The 16,457-nt window shown below is 38.0% G+C and overlaps 1 protein-coding gene across 1 annotated transcript in view; it reads right to left on the bottom strand.

Moving 5' to 3' along the window:
* GDPD4 (glycerophosphodiester phosphodiesterase domain containing 4) overlaps positions 1 to 16,457 on the bottom strand; it is a 112,777-nt gene that overhangs the window by 38,717 nt on the left and 57,603 nt on the right. Inside the window, exons 11-12 of the mRNA XM_003781353.1 lie at positions 14,148 to 14,369; positions 13,075 to 13,232 (exon numbers count right to left, since the gene is read on the bottom strand). Of these exons, the coding sequence (XP_003781401.1) occupies positions 13,075 to 13,232; positions 14,148 to 14,369 (380 nt within the window). The remainder of the gene's footprint in view (positions 1 to 13,074; positions 13,233 to 14,147; positions 14,370 to 16,457) is intronic.

Raw genomic sequence — 16,457 nt, 5'->3', positions numbered from 1 at the left:
AAAAAAAAATAAAAAATAAAAAATAAAATAAAATAAAAAACCAAGAACATATGATTCTCTCAACTGACACAGAAAAAGCTTTTGATAATATCCAGCATCCTTTTATGATCAGAATTCTTAAGAAATTAGGCATAGAAAGGACATTTCTTAAAATGATAGAGGCCATTTACAGCAAACCCACAGCCAATATGATACTGAATGGTGTAAAATTGAAAACATTTCCACTCAAATCAGGAATGAGGCAAGGATGCCCACTGTCTCCACTGCTATTTAACATAGTCATGTTAAATAGTCATGGAAGTCTTAGCTATCACAATCAGGCAAGAGAAGGCAATCAAGGGTATCCAAATAGGGTCAGAGGAGATCAAACTCTCACTCTTCACTGATGACATGATCCTATACCTGGAAAATCCCAGGGACTCAACTTCAAAATTCTTAGAAGTGATCAAGGAATACAGCAGCGTCTCAGGATACAAAATCAATACTTAAAAGTCAGTAGCTTTTATATATGCCAACAATAGTCAAGCTGAAACAACAATTAAGGACTCTATTCCTTGTATAATAGTGCCAAAGAAGATGAAATATCTGGGAATCTACCTAACAAAGGACATGAAAGATCTGTATAAGGAGAACTATGAAACTCTGAGAAAAGAAATAGCTGAAGATGTTAACAAATAGAAAAACACACCATGCTCATGGCTGGGTAGAATCAACATTGTTAAAATGTCCATACTATCCAAAGCAACCTACGGATTTAATGCCATCCCTATTAAAGCACCACTGTCATACTTTAAATAACTTGAAGAAATAGTACTTCATTTTATATGGAATCAGAAAAAAACCTCAAATAGCAAATACGAGAACAAGAACAAATCAGGAGGTATCACATTACCAGACTTCAGGCTATACTATAAATCTATAGTGATCAAAATAGCATGGTACGGGCACAAAAACAAAGTGGTAGATTTATGGAACAGAATAGAGAACCAAGAGATGAACCCAGCTGCTTATCATCATTTGATCTTCGACAAGCCTATCAAAAACATTCAGTGGGGGAAAGACTCCCTATTTAACAAATGGTGCAGGGTGAACTTGTTGGTGACCTGTAGAAGACTGAAACTGGATCCTCACCTTTCACCACCAACAAAAATGGATTCTTACTGAATAAAAGATTTAAACTTAAGACATGAAACTATAAAAATACTTGAATAGAGTGCAAGGAAAACACTTGAAGACATTGGCCTGGGAGAATATTTATGAGGAGGACCCCCGGGCAATTGAAGCAACACCAAAAATCCATTACTAGGATATGATCAAACTAAAAAGCTTCTGCACAGCCAAGAGCACAGTAAGCAAAGCAAACAGACAATCTTCAGAATGGGAGAAGATTTTTGCAGGTTATGCTTCTGACAAAGGTCTGATAACTAGAATCTACAGAGAACTCAAAATAATCAATAAGAAAAGAATAAATAACCCCATTTCTGTGTGGGCAAGATACTTGAACAGAAACTTCTCTGATAAAGACAGGCACATAGCCTATAAACACATGAAAAAATGCTCATCATCCTTAATCATCAGAGAAATGCGAATCAAAACCACTTTGAGATATCATCTAACTCCAGTAAGATTAGCCACATCACAAAATCCCAAAACTACAGATGTTGGTGTGGATGCGGACAGAAGGGAATGCTTCTACACTGCTGGTGGAAATGCAAGCTTAATACCTTTTTGGAAAGAAGTTTGGAGAACACTCAAGGAATTAAACATAGACCTACTGTTTGATCCTGCAATTCCTCTACTAGGTCCAGATGATCAAAAATTATTTTACAACCAAGACATTTGCACCAGAATGTTTATTGCAGTCCAATTCATAATAGCCAAGATATGGAAACAGCCCAAGTGCCCATCAACCCATGAATGGATTAACAAATTGTGGCATATGTACACTATGGAATACTATGTAGTCATAAAAAAGACAGAGACTTCACATCTTTTATGTTTACCTGGATAGATCTGAAACATATTCTTCTTAGTAAAGTATCTCAAGAATGGGGAAAAAAGTATCTAATTTACTCAATACTACTATGAAATCAATATATAACCACCTACACACTTATAAGAATGGCAAAACATAACTATAGTCTAGAAATTAGAAGGGAAGAGGAGAGAGAGGGGAGGAGAGGGGGGACATGGGAGGAGGGAGGGTATTTGGGGAGACCTCACCTAATGTGCATGATGCAATGGTACATTTCAAAACCATTAAGAAATGAGTATAATTGTGATAGATGTGTTACTTAGTTCAATGTAAGCATTTCATATTGTATACTGAAGCAGTACCCTGAACCGCATAAATGCATCAATGTACAATGTTATTTAATAAAAAGTAATTAATTTAAAAACAATTTTTAAAAATGAAAGATAAATGTTGGTGAGGATTATTGATGTTGATGTGGAAAAAAGGGAATTCTTATATATGTATACTGTTGGTGAAAATGTAGATTAGCACAGCCATTATGAAAATTGAGATGGAAATTGCTCAAAAAACTAAAAATGGAACTAACATATGATCTAGCAATCCCACTACGAGTATATATCCAAAAGAAGTGAAATTAATATGTCAAAGAGGTATTTGCACTCTCATATTCATTGTAGCATTATTTACAATACAGGCAGTCCCCAACTTACAAACATCTGACTTATATACAACTTGCACTTATAAACAGAGGCTATTACCCTAAGTAACAAACATCTGACTGACGTATCACTTCCACTTGAGGCTATTACAGGTAATAGGTAAATGTACCTTTTCCGATTTATATACAAATTCAACTTAAGAACAAACCTATATAGAACCTATCTTGTTCATTAGCTGGGGACTGCCTGTGGTCAAGATACAGAATCAACCTAAGTGCCATTAATGGATGAATGGATAAAAGAAATGTGCTACAAACGTACAATAAAATACCATTCAGTCTTAAAAAAGAAGGAAATTCTGTCATTTGAGACAACATGTCTGGATCTGGAAGACATAATGCTAAGTTAACTAAGCCAGGGACAGAAAGACAAATACCATATCATCTCATTTATATGTGGAATCTTAAAAAGTCAAACTTACAGAAATAGGAAGCAGAATGGTGGTTACTGAATGCTGGGGGGTTAAGGGAGAGGGGAGATACTGGGTTAAAGGGTATAAAGTTTCAGTTAAAGGGTAGATATTTAAGATCTACCACAAAGCATAACTATAGTCAATAACAATGTGTTATGTATTTTTAAACTAACTAAGAAGGAGGCCCAGAAAGTAGGATCACTTATGGCTAAGAGTTCAAGACTAGCCTGATCAACACAGTGATCACTATTCCTATAAAAATTAAAAGATAACAGATAGGACCACAGACATGTGGTCCTAGCTACTGGGGAGGCTGAGCTGAAGGAATGCTTGAGCCCAGGAATTTCAGATTACAGTGAGTTGCTATTGTGCCACTGCACACTAGCCCAGCAACAGAAGGGGACCCTGTCTTAAAAAAAAAAAAAGTAAAGAATCAAACAAACAATAAAACCAACAACCAAAAAAACCTCAAAACAAAATAACTAACATAGTAAATCTCAAATATCTTTCAATGAAAAATAAGCGAGGTGATCCAAGCAAACACCACCAGAGGAGTGTCAGGGGGTGACCAAATACAACCTGGAATACACACAGCAAGGATGGACAGATGAGCAGAAAGACTGTTCTTCTTCGGTGGAGACCAGGACTAGGGCAAAAAGTTAGAAACCATGTTGTGTCTTCACAAACTCTTTGCAGGGGCAGGGGCCCAAATGTTCACAGCAGGAGGGAGATGTTTCTACCTTGGTCAGAACTAAAGTGCAGAAGAGTAGCCAAACCCCCGGAGATGGCCATGCTGGCATTCACTCAGAAGATGGAGATGCCCAAGGACAGATGGCTGCTGAGGCAGCCGCCCAGCACCATGCCAAGGCCCTCAGCTGAATCATGTAGTGGATGCACCATACACACTGTGGGATGTAAGCAAAGTTCACCATTCAGCTCCAGTCTAACCATCTGGCTGGACATTGGATATCTTTGTCCAGGGAGAGAAATAATACATTTCATCAAATTCTCAAAGAGTTGATGGGTCCCTTAAAAATGTAAGAACACTTAGGTAAAGGTAACAAACAGAAACACACATTTAGAAAAAGGCACCATGCTGGATATTTAAGGGACTATGGCTATTCACAGGATCCTGTGTGATAACTAAGCTTATATACTCTACAATTAGAAAGCACCAGAGCAAATCCCAGTTCAACTACTACAGAGTTGTATGTCTCTAGGCAAGTTCTTTGCTGTCCCTGAGCTTCAGTTTCCTCATCTGTACAATGGGAAATGTACAATGGCTTATTGCAAAAACTAGTGAGGTCCTGACTATCATTAACATGTACTAGAGCTCAGTAGACATGTCTTATCATTTTATCAGGGCAGCAACAAAATGCATACAGCCTGAGGCTGTATTAAGGGTCAGAGGTTATTTCTTCCCCTTCCTGGAAGTCCTTCCTTCTCCTGAGTAACCAATCAATAAAAATTGCTACGTTGACAAAAAAAAAAAAAAAAGGAAAGAAAAATAAGTGAGGTGATGAATATGTTAATTAGCTGGATTTACTCATATATTTTCTCATATGTATATATATTAAAATATCACATTGTACTCTGTATAATTATGATTTATCAATTAAAATATTACTTTAAAAAATTTCCTAACAACACTTAAAAATTCACAGCATCAATAATAAAATAGATGGCAATTCTATACTCATATGGATGCCAGTATCTTATGACTGGTCTGATGAACTAGGATGTGAACACTGATCATAGAGAATGTACAGAAATGTGATTGTAATAACAAATATTATAGTCATAAACATTAGTCAAAAAATTTTTTATTAAATCATAGCTGTATACATTAATGCAATTATGGGGTACAATGTGCTGGTCTTATATACAATTTAAAATACTTTCATCAAACTGGTTAACATAGCCTTCACCACATTTTCTTAGTTACTGTGTTAAGACATTTATATTCTACACTTAGTGGGTTTAACTCATACCCTTGTAAAATGCACCATAGGTATGGTCCCACCATTATCCTCCCTCTTCCCCTCCTGTCCCTCCCATTCCTCTTTCCCCTTCTTCTTGGGCTATAGTTGGGTTATAGCTTTCATATGGAAGTGTGGATGCTTATAAATTGGTTTCATAGTAGGGCTGAGTACATTGGACACTTTTTCTTCCATTCTTGAGGTACTTTGCTAAGAAGAATATGTTCCAGCTCCATCCATGTAAATATGAAAGAGGTAAAGTCTCCATCTTTTTTAAGGCTGCATAATGTTCCATGGTATACATATACACAATTTATTGATCCATGCGTGGATTGATGGGCACTTGGGCTTCTCCCATGATTTAGCAATTATGAATTGGTCTGAAACAAACATTCTGGTACAAATATCTTTGTTATAAAGTGATTTTTGGTCTTCTGGATATATACCTAGCAGAGGAATTGAAGGATCAAATGGTAGGTCTATTTTAGATCCCTAAGTGATCGCCAAATATCTTTCCAAAAGGAACGTATTAGTTTGCATCCCACCAGCAGTGCAGAAGTGTTCCCTTTTCTCCACATCCACACCAATATCTCTGGTTTTGGGATTTTGTGATGTGGGCTAATCTTACTGGAGTTAGATGATATCTCAAAGTGGTTTTGATTCGCATTTCTCTGATGATTAAGGATGATGAGCATTTTTTCATGTGTTTGTAGGCCATGTGCCTGTCTTTATCAGAGAAGTTTCTGTTCAAGTATCTTGCCCACACAGAAATGGGGTTATTTATTCTTTTCTTATTGATTATTTTGAGTTCTCTGTAGATTCTAGTTATCAGACCTTTGTCAGAAGCATAAACTGCAAAAATCTTCTCCCATTCTGATGGCTGTCTGCTTGCTTTGCTTACTGTGCTCTTGGCTGTGCAGAAGCTTTTTAGTTTGATCAGATCCCAGTAACTTATTTTTGGTGTTGCTTAAATTGCCCCCGGCGGGGGGAGTCCTCCTCAAAAAATATTCTCCCAGGACAACTTCCTCAAGTGTTTTCCTGGCACTTTCTTCTAGTATTTTTATAGTTTCATGTCTTAAATTTAAATCTTTAATCTAGTGAGAGTCTATCTTAGTTAATGGTGAAAGGTGTAGGTCTAGTTTCAGTCTTCTACAAGTCTGAAGCCAGTTCACCCAGCACCATTTGTTAAATAGCTAATCTTTTCCCCATTAAATGTTTTTAATTGGCTTATTGAAGATCAAATAATAGTTAAGTAGCAGGGTTCATCTCTTGGTTCTCTATTCTGTTCCATACATCTACTTCTCTGTTTTTGTGTCACTACCATGCTGTTTTGATCAGCATTATCGATTTATAGTATAGTCTGAGGTCTGACTGTGTAATTCCTCCTGATTTGTTTTTATTTCTGAGTAATGTCTTGGCTATTCAAGGTTTTTCTGATTCCATATAAAAAGAAGTATTATTTTTTCAAGATCTTTAAAGTATGACAGTGGTCCTTTAATAGGGACTGCCTTAAAATTGTATATTGCTTTGGGCAGTATGGACATTTTAACAATGTTGATTCTTCCCAGCCATAAGCATGGTATGGTTTTTCATTTGTTAACATCTTCTGCTATTTATTTTCTTAAGTTTCATAATTCTCTTTATAGAAATCTTTCACATCCTTTATTAGGTAAACTCCCAATTATTTCATCTTCTTTGGCACTTGTTGGAGAGAAACATATAGTCTTTGTTTTTTATTTTGTTTACATGATGAATTATATTTGTAGATTTACGTATATTGAAATCTTTCGTATTTACGTATTTACGTATATAGAAATCTTTCACATCCTTTATTAGGTAAACTCCCAATTATTTCATCTTCTTTGGCACTATGTTGGAGAGAAACATATAGTCTTTGTTTTTTATTTTGTTTACATGATGAATTATATTTGTAGATTTACGTATATTGAACCAGCCTTATCCCAGGGTCTCAGATCCCATGAGACCCTGGGATAAAACCCACTTGGTCTTGGTGTATAATTTATTTGATGTTTGTTTAATTTGCTGGATTCTGTTTGCTAGGATCTTATTGAATATTTTTGCATCAATATTCATTAGACATATTGGTGTATAATATTCTTTTCTTGTTGGTCTTTTCCTCATTTGGGGATCAAGGTGATGTTTGCTTCATAAAATGTGTTGGGTAGTATTCCTTCTTTTTCTATATTTTGGAAAAAGTAAAGTAATATAGGTACTAGTTCTTCTTTAAAAGTTTGGTAGAATTCTGATGTGAATCCATCTGGTCCTGGGCTTTTCTTTTTAGGGAGATTTTGTATAATTGATGCTATTTCAGAACTTGATATAGGCCTGTTCAACATTTCCACTTCATTCTGGCTAAGTCTAGGAAGGTGGTGTGCTTCCAAGTATTGGTCTATTTCCTACAGATTTTTGTGTTTCTGAGAATAGAATTTCTTGTAATATTCATTAAGGATTTTTTGAATTTCTGAGGAGTCTGTTCTTATTTCATCTTTGACATTTCTGATTGATGAAATTATAGATTTTACTCTTTTATTCCTGGTTCAGTTAGCCAAAGGTTTATCTATTTTATTGACCTTTTCAAAAAACCAACTTTTTGATTTATTGATCTGTTGTATAATCCTTTGTTTTCAATTTCATTTCATTCTGCTCTACTTTTGGTTATTTCTTTTCTTCTGATGGATTTGGGATTGGAATGTTCTTCCTTTTCCAGTTGTCTGAGATCCCATTAAGTTGTTAACTTCCTCTTACTGTTTTCTTGAGGAAGGCTTGCAGTGCTATAAATTTCCCTCTTAGGACTGCCTTTGCCATATCTCAGAGGTTCTGATAATTCATGTCTTCATTATCATTTTGTTCCAAAAATTTGGTAATTTCCTTCTTAATCTCATCTATGATTCAGCTATTGTTCAGCATGTTATTTAGTTTCCATGTTTTTATATGACTATGCAGATTCCTGTTATTACTGAGTTCAACTTCCATTCCATGATGGTCTGAGAAGATGCAAAGAATAATTTCTATTCTTTTAAATTTGCTGAGGTTAGACTTGTGACCTAATATGTGATCAATTTTGGAGGATGTTCCATGGGCTGATGAGAAGAATGTGTATTCAATTTTGTTAAGATGAAATGTTCTGTAGATTTTGTTAAGTCCAATTATTGGAAGGTTAAATTTTAGTCTAAAATTTCTTTGCTTAATTTCTTATTGGAGGATCTATCCAACACTGCCAAAGGGGTATTAAAATCTCTGACTATTATGGTGCTGGAGGAAATCAAGTTGCTCATGTCTGTTAGAGGCTCTCTTATAAATTGAAGCACATTCTGGTTGGCTGCATAAATGTTAATAATTGAAATCTCATCATGTTCAGTATTACCCTTAACAAATATGAAATGATCATCCTTATCTTTCCTTACTTTTCTTGGTTTAAAGCCTATTGTATCTGTGGATAAAATTGCAAAACTTGCTTTTTTCTGATATCCATTTGCCTGAATTATAGATGACCATCCCTTCACCCTGAGTCTATATTTATCTTTTAAGGTAAGATGATATTCTTGTATGCAGCAGATATCTGGCCTGAGTTTTTGTATCTGGTCAGCCAACCTGTGCCTCTTTAGAGAACAATTTAAGCCACTCACATTAATTGAGAAGATTGATAAGCCTGGTAGTATTTTGGCTATCAAGTTTTTCAAAAGTCCAGTGGATGTTTTAATCCTTTTGCCACTGAGGGAGTTGAAATTTAATCAAAATTTTCTGAGTGAGTTTACTTTTGTGATGGAGGATTGCGCTGGTCATTAAGGAGGATAGGTTTGAGAATATCCTGGAGAGCTGGTTTAGTTATAGTAAATTTCTTCAACATGTGAATGTCATTAAAGTATTTAATTTCTCCATCATAAATGAAACTCAGTTTAGTTGGATACAGGATTCTAGGTTGAAAGTTATTTTGTTTTAGGAGGTTAAATGTCAATGACCACCCTTTTCTAGCTTTAAAGGTTTCAGCAGAGAGATCTGTAGTCATTCTAATATTCTTCCCCTTGTAGGTTATGGTTTTCTTATGTCTGGCTGCTTGCAGAATTTTCTCCTTCATATTAACTTTGGCAAAATTAATTATAATGTGTCTGGGAGATACTTTATTTGGGTTGAGTTGTGCTGGGGTTCTGAAACTGTCTGCTACCTGAATTTCAGAATCTCTTGCCATGTTTGGGAAGTTCTCCATTATTTCTTTGAGTAGAGCATCCGGGCCTTTTGAAGCCACCTCATCACCTTCAGAAATTCCTATAAGACAAATATTAGTTTTCTTCAAATTATCCCAGAGCTCTTTGAGAGAATGATCCGTTTTTGCTCTTCACTTCTCTTCCTCTTTGAGCATTTGGGAGCGTTCAAAATCTTTGTCTTCAATGTCAGAAATCCTTTCTTCTGCCTGCTCCATTCTGTTACTGAGAGATTCTACTGTTATTTCTCAGATCTTTGAGGGCTGCAAGTTCTTGCCTCAATGTGTTAAAATCTTTGGTGATTTGCCTTTGAATTCATTGAATTCTTGAGCCAACTTTTGAAATGCTCCTTGAATTTCTAATTCCAACTTTGCCTCCATTCTATTAATCTTATTTGCAATCTAAATTCTGAATTCAATTTCTGACATCTCAGCCATTTATTTATGAATGGGATCTTCTGGTGTGTCCACCTTGTCATTCCTTGGGGCAGTTGATCTACTCTGCTTATTCACGTTGCTGGAGTTTTCCCACTGATCCCACCCCATGATTATTTTTCACCATTTGGCTAGATGAGCAGATAAGGTGAAATTGGCTTGGAGGGCTCCTGGAGTAGTGATTAACCAGCCCTTTGCCCAAGAGCTGGGACTGGTGACTGCAGCTTTTCCCTAACAGCTTTGCAAAGGGCCCGGATAGTACTATGGCCTGAGACACTGGGGACCTGGTTGGTGTGGTGGGGCTAAGTGGCTCTGTCTTGTTTTCAGCTGGTCTCTGTCCAATCCTAGTGAATCAGTAACTCTGGGTTGAAGTTTCAGCTGTGGAGAAATACCAGCAACTAAGACACCCCGCCCCCCATGGGCAACAACTGGCAAAGGAAAAGCAAACCTTCCCACAACAACACAACCAGGGTACCACCTTGGATGGTCCTCAGGTGACTGACCCAGGTCAAGAGTTCCAAATCAATTGTTCTGGTCAGCACCCAGTCTCAAGTGGGAGAGTTCAAAAGGTCCCCAGGAACTAGATAGCAGGGGTCTGCTGGCAGCTTGAGTATGACTCACTCTGGTGCCCCAGCAAATGAATTAGTCCTGGAAGGTTGGTGCCTCCTTCTCCACTTTGCACCTCTGTCACACCCAGTCACTGGTAACCCTGCAGGGCTGTGACCCAGTTCCTTCTAATGAGCAGATTCTCCAGGGGTTTGCACCTGCCTGAGTCACAGCGAGCTCTGTTTCCTTGGCCAGGCCTCTTCACTCTGACACCAGCTGGCAGGGGCAGCTGAAGGCTGATGACCTGGGTGCTTAATGGAAGCTGGGGAGTTTCACTTAGTTCCAGCACCACCCCAAACTGATGTTGCTGCCACTTATATTCTCGCAGAATTTGTGTTTCTATCCTAGCTATATTCCCCTGTGGGCCAGAAACTGTGACTCAGCCCAACCCTGTGCCACTGCTGCTGTGCCAATTCTCATGGAGCTGGCATCTCTGTCTCCACTGTGCTCTGTGTTGGGGCAGGTGCAGTTAGAGCTCACAAACAGTTCTCAGTTCCTGCCCCTCCCTGGGTTGGTGCTGCTGCCACACCTGCTTTTGTCCCAGCTATGCTCCCCTGGGGGCCAGGTGCATCTTAGGCTCACAAAAACAGCAATTCTGACTCAGCCCTGCCCTGGGAGTATACCATCTCTGCATGCATATTCTAGTCTCCATCCATGCCCCACCAAAGCAGGTACCGCCTCAGGCATACCCTTTGTTCACAGGGCTGGTGTTTCCATGACAGATCTGTTCCGCTAGTGCCTGCCACTGAAGTAGAGGCCCTGCTCACTCTGGTTGCTAAGAGAGGTGGTAAGTGTCTCTCCAAAATATCTCCAGGGGTTTGAGTCCTATTGGTCCCATCACTGCCACTGCTGCACTGTGATGCAGGGCATTGCTTTTTCCCTCTCCCTTATGGCTCCTTGGCTCCATAGTCCATGCTCCTCAACCGTGCCACAGAGTCAGCACAGACCCACAAAAGCCCAAACCCTGTCCACACCTCTTGAGAAAATGCCCAAGAACATGAACTGCATGGGGGACCAGCTTCCAGACCTCAGGGTAAGAGTGGAGGGGAGTTCTGGGAGTTCAGTTCAGTTTTGAGGGAGAGTGCCATGGCACACTAGTGGGTCCTCTCTGGGGAATGAGTTCTGGTTTTTAGAGGGTCTCTCCTGTGGGACAAAACAGAGGAGATCTGAACTCTGTTTGCTTGTTTGTAGAAAGTATACTGAAAGCTGTTCTCATGGGGGAGGGGACTCTCATCCACTTGGTGATAGATTTCGTACCTATTGCTTGCATCCTTGGGGTCACAGCTTGCCTCAGCAGGGGTGATGTGCACTCTTCAACCTCTCCTGGCTCAGCTCCAAACCATCAGCTGATGTGCTAAACTTCTGTCCTTTAACTCTCCTTCTGGATGGAAGCCTCTGTGGAAAGCTGGCTCCTGTTGGCCATCTTGCCTCCCCCTCTCCATTAGTCAAATATTTAAGGTGTAACTGCTTACTTTCTTATTAAGTAGGGGTCCTTAAGGGGAATGATTTGGAATACATCCTACTCATGAATTTATCATGATTAGCTTTATGGAAGTGACATAGCTATATGGAAAAAAGCTTTATTCTTCTTTTTGGAGTATATGCCCTCCTAAAGGAGAAGGATGATATCTTACTTATGTTGATCTTTCACATAATACTATCATGGTGCACTGTTCATATTACTACTTGGTGAGTATTTACTGAGCTAAACTGAACTGCTTTATTTTATAATAGGACTCAGGATATTATCCCTGTTAAATCTAAATGCCAGCCAAAATTATGCCCATATAGCTGGACCAAGGAATAACTTTAAAGGCATAGCAGTGAAAGACTCTGAACTCTGTAGTCTTTCAGAACTACCTTTAAATCTCAGTCCACCACTACCAGACTGTGTGAACCACCTAACCTCTGTGATTTGGAAATGATAATTACACTCCACAATACGGAAAAATGGTGACAATAAAAGCAGCAACTAACATTTACTGTCTTCTTACATTTGCGCAGGATTTTGCTATATGTACAAAATGAATGATTTCATTCAATCTTTTAACCATTCCAACAGGCACCACTGTTATCCTAAATTACAAAGGAGAAAACTGACAATTAGAAATGTGTTCAGTCATATGAGTAGTTGAAGGATAGGCCAGGATTTGAAACAGAGCCCACAGTCTACCAAACACAAAACTTGACACGTAATAAAGGCACAGTAAAAGGAAGCCATTATAATTACTTTTCAACTACTGTAACTATGTAAGTTAGGATTAGCAGAGGAGGAAATCATTTTGGAAAAAAGAAAAAGGAAACAGAAATATGCTCAAGATAGAGAAGTAGTTGAATAAAAAGACATCTGAATGGGAAATAGAAAGTAAAACATATAATCTTTCAATACTAGAAGAAAAAAGACATTGTTATATTTTCAACCACCTCATGATTAGAAAGGCCTAAGAAGCAGGAACAGAAAGAAGTTCATGCCTTGGGATGCAGAAAGGTATATATATCTTCTTTTTTTAAATTGTTGGGGATTCATCAAGGGTACAAGAAACCAGGTTACACCGATTGCATTTGTTAGGTAAAGTCCCTCTTACAATTGTGTCTTGCCCCCAAAAGGCATGGCACACACCAAGACCCCACACCCCTATATAAGGTAATTTTTATGAAGCCTAGTGTTTATATCCAAGGAAGACTTTGTAAAGCAACATTTGCCCAGAGAGATGTGATCAAACACTTACCTTATCTTATGGGAGAATAATATGTCCTTGTAGTCAACATTTATTCTACTAACATTTTCTCTTGTAAGGTTTTCAATGGAGAGTGTACGGCCTATATGCTGAAAACCAGGAGCCATGTACTTGACATATGCCATATCATGGCTTGGTAGCCAAAAAATCTGTAAGGAGAAACAGGAAGTCCTTCAGTAGATAATCAGTTGTCTAGGCACAAACAGCCCCACAGAGCATGGAGGGAGCTCCATCCCAGCACTGGTAATAGTCTACAGGGAGCAGAGAGAGATTCTAGCCCTTGGTGAAAAATCAACCTGGCCTCATGTTGTCTAATGAACTCTCATAATGGGGCTTTGCAGGGCTGTTCTGGAGCTAAGTTAATATCAAGGATCAAGCACCCACTGTGTGCAGAAAGCCCCATACCAGCAAAGTAGAGGAGGAGTTGGCAGATGGAGATGAATGGTAGGAATCAAAAATATCTCTGGTTGACAATCCTAAAAATCATCTTTGAGAGGAGTCATTTACTGTTAACAGAGATCCTATTGTCTCTTATCTGTAAAAATGGTTCCATTTGTAAAAAGATTTTTTTTTCATAGCACTCCCATATTCTGAGAATTTAAGGGATTTGAAATAACTGTTCAAAAGCAGAGAGTTTCTTCTGAAAAACACAATGAGCAAATATCTGCTCAAATGAGAACCAGTTGTCCTTTGTGTATCATTTGTTAAAGCCAATTCCTCAAAGCTTTAATGTTACCCAAACTCTTTCCAATAGATCTATGATGGCGATGGTACAGGTTACACCATAGTTATTATACATGTTCCTGTTTGACCAGGTGCTAACATTTCATTTGGTTTAGAATAGCCAAAAGCCTCAATTATTTTCCCGACTGAGGTATATTTAAATGGATCATTCTTAAATTACCACACATAGCCATGTAAACAACAATCTCCATTTCCATAGGAACCAAAATTACTTAAGGGCCTTAGGGAAGACCTACAAAGTAGTTCAAGTTCAAATACTATATTTCTGCGACATGATACTCACCTCCAGACCCTTACCATAAATATTGAACTAGACATACCTGTTGTTGTTCAATCTGAGAAGCAAGGATCACCTTTACCACTTGGCGGACAAATGAGTTTCTGAAAGGATGTTTTGGTGGAGGGCCATTAAGATCAAATATCACAAATTTTTTTTCCTTCTTTGCAAGTTTCAATAAATCAGCTAGTTTTGGAATTGACTGACTTCTTGCTCTTTTTTTATCCTCCTCAGATAGACGTTTCATATTGAAAAATGGTCTGCGCTAAAAATAAATACATCAAAAATACATTGATTCTCATCAAAAGCATTTTCTGGTTCTCATGCTATGTAGCCCCACATCCAGCTTTACCTGCATGTTGCTCCATTACCACTCAATCCACTAGGCCCTCTGAAATACTAACCCTGAGATACGAGTTGATAAGGAAAAGAAACAAAATGTAATCTTCATCAGTAATTATGGTGTTTGGAATGATTTCTTCTCTATCCTAGAACCTGTGGCATTTGCACTGAAAGTCCTTCATGTTCTTACCCTGACCTTCTTTTCCAGCCCTTTCCCCCATAACTCAAGGTTGAAACATCCCTTTTCAGTCATGTTGGCTTTCCGCATGTGCTCTCACTGTTTTAGTTTTGTATAACAGAAAGAACATGTGGTTTGGTTTCAGCTGGATTCAGTTCCAGGTCAACTTCTCTAGAGGTACTTCTCTACCTCCAGGGCTCACTTGCCTTCCTTGCCACATCCACCTGTTAAAATCCTACCCACAATTTTCAAAGCCCAATTCAAATGCTGTCTCTAACATAAAGCTTTCCTTAAACATTCTCTATAAAGAGACTTTGATGGCTTTAGACCTCAATGGCCCATTTTTATGCCTCTATATTTATACATGCCACTCAGTCTTCTATAGATATTTGTATATGTCTTAGATTAAAGTTCAAAAACCCTGGCTCACTATGCTTCTTGCTGTGCAATCTTGGTTAAAACCATTTAAATTCTTAGTATTGTCACTGCCCAAATTATAAATGGAGGAAGGGAGGAATAATCTATATACTTCTTAGGATTATTCTGAGGATTAAGTATGATAAAATATTTGCAAAGTCTGAGAGAATGTCTGCTACATAGAAAGTGCACAATTCACATTAGTTCCCTCACTCTCCATGGCCTCTACTAGGGTGTAACTCCATCATGGCAGGAGCCATAATATATTCTTTGTGATGCATAGCATTTCACCTAACACACAGCAGATCATGGGTGGCACCTGTGGCTCAAAAGGGTAGGGCATCAGTCCCATATGCTGGAGGTAGTGGGTTCAAACCCAGCCCTGGCCAAAAATGGCAAACACACACACACACACAGCAGATCATACGTATGTTTGCTTTATTCAATTTAATAAATGGAGTCTTTGATTTTATTCTCTGCTTGACAATTGTTGGTATATACGAAGGCTACTGATTTGTGGGTATTGATTTTGTACCCTGAGATGCTGCTATATTCCTTGATCACTTCTAAGAGTTTTGTAGTTGAGTCGCTAGAGTTTTCCAGGTATAAGATTATGTTATCTGCAAAAAGGGGGAGTTTGATCTCCACTGTCCCCATTTGAATTCCTTTGATCTCTTTGTCTTGCCTGATTGCGATGGCTAGGACTTCCAATACTATGTTAAATAGTAGTGGAGATAGTAGGCAGTCTTGCTGGTTCCAGATTTGAGTGAAAATGCTTTCAGTTTTACTCTATTTAATATGATATTGGCTGTGGGTTTACTGTAGAGGGCCTTAATCAATTTAAGGAATGTTCCATCTAAGCCTATTTTCTTGAGTGTTTTTATTATGAAAGGATGCTGGATATTATCAAAGCCTTTTCTGCATCAATTGAAAGAATCATATGGTTTTTGTTTTTGATTTTTTAAATTTTTTTTATTTTTTATTAAGTCATAGCTGTGTACATTAATACTATCATGGGGTACAGTGGGTCGTTTCTATATACAATTTGGAATACTTTCATCCAACTAGTTAACATAGCCTTCATGTCATTTTCTTAGTTGTTGTGTTAAGACATTTATAGTCTACATTTAGTAAGATTCACATGTACCCTTATAGGATAAATCATAGGCGTGATCCCACCAATCACCCTCCCTCCAACTATCCTCTCCCCTCCCTTCCCCTCCCTTTCCCCATATTCTTGGGCTAAAATTGGGTTATAGTTTTCCTGTGATAGCTATAAATTAGTTTCATAATAGGGTTGAGTACATTGGAAACTTTTTCTTCCATTCTTTTTTTTTCATTTTAAACAAGAAGTTTATTTAAACAACAAGACGCTTGACTTAAAGGGAAAACTATCTAGGATTCATTTTTTTTTTT

Source organism: Otolemur garnettii, unplaced genomic scaffold (genome assembly GCF_000181295.1).
Source record: "Otolemur garnettii isolate 467f Iridium unplaced genomic scaffold, OtoGar3 scaffold00001, whole genome shotgun sequence".
Lineage (NCBI taxonomy): Eukaryota > Metazoa > Chordata > Mammalia > Primates > Galagidae > Otolemur > Otolemur garnettii.
The sequence above is the reverse complement of the archived record's forward strand: the minus strand, read 5'-3'. Positions and strand labels throughout refer to the sequence as shown.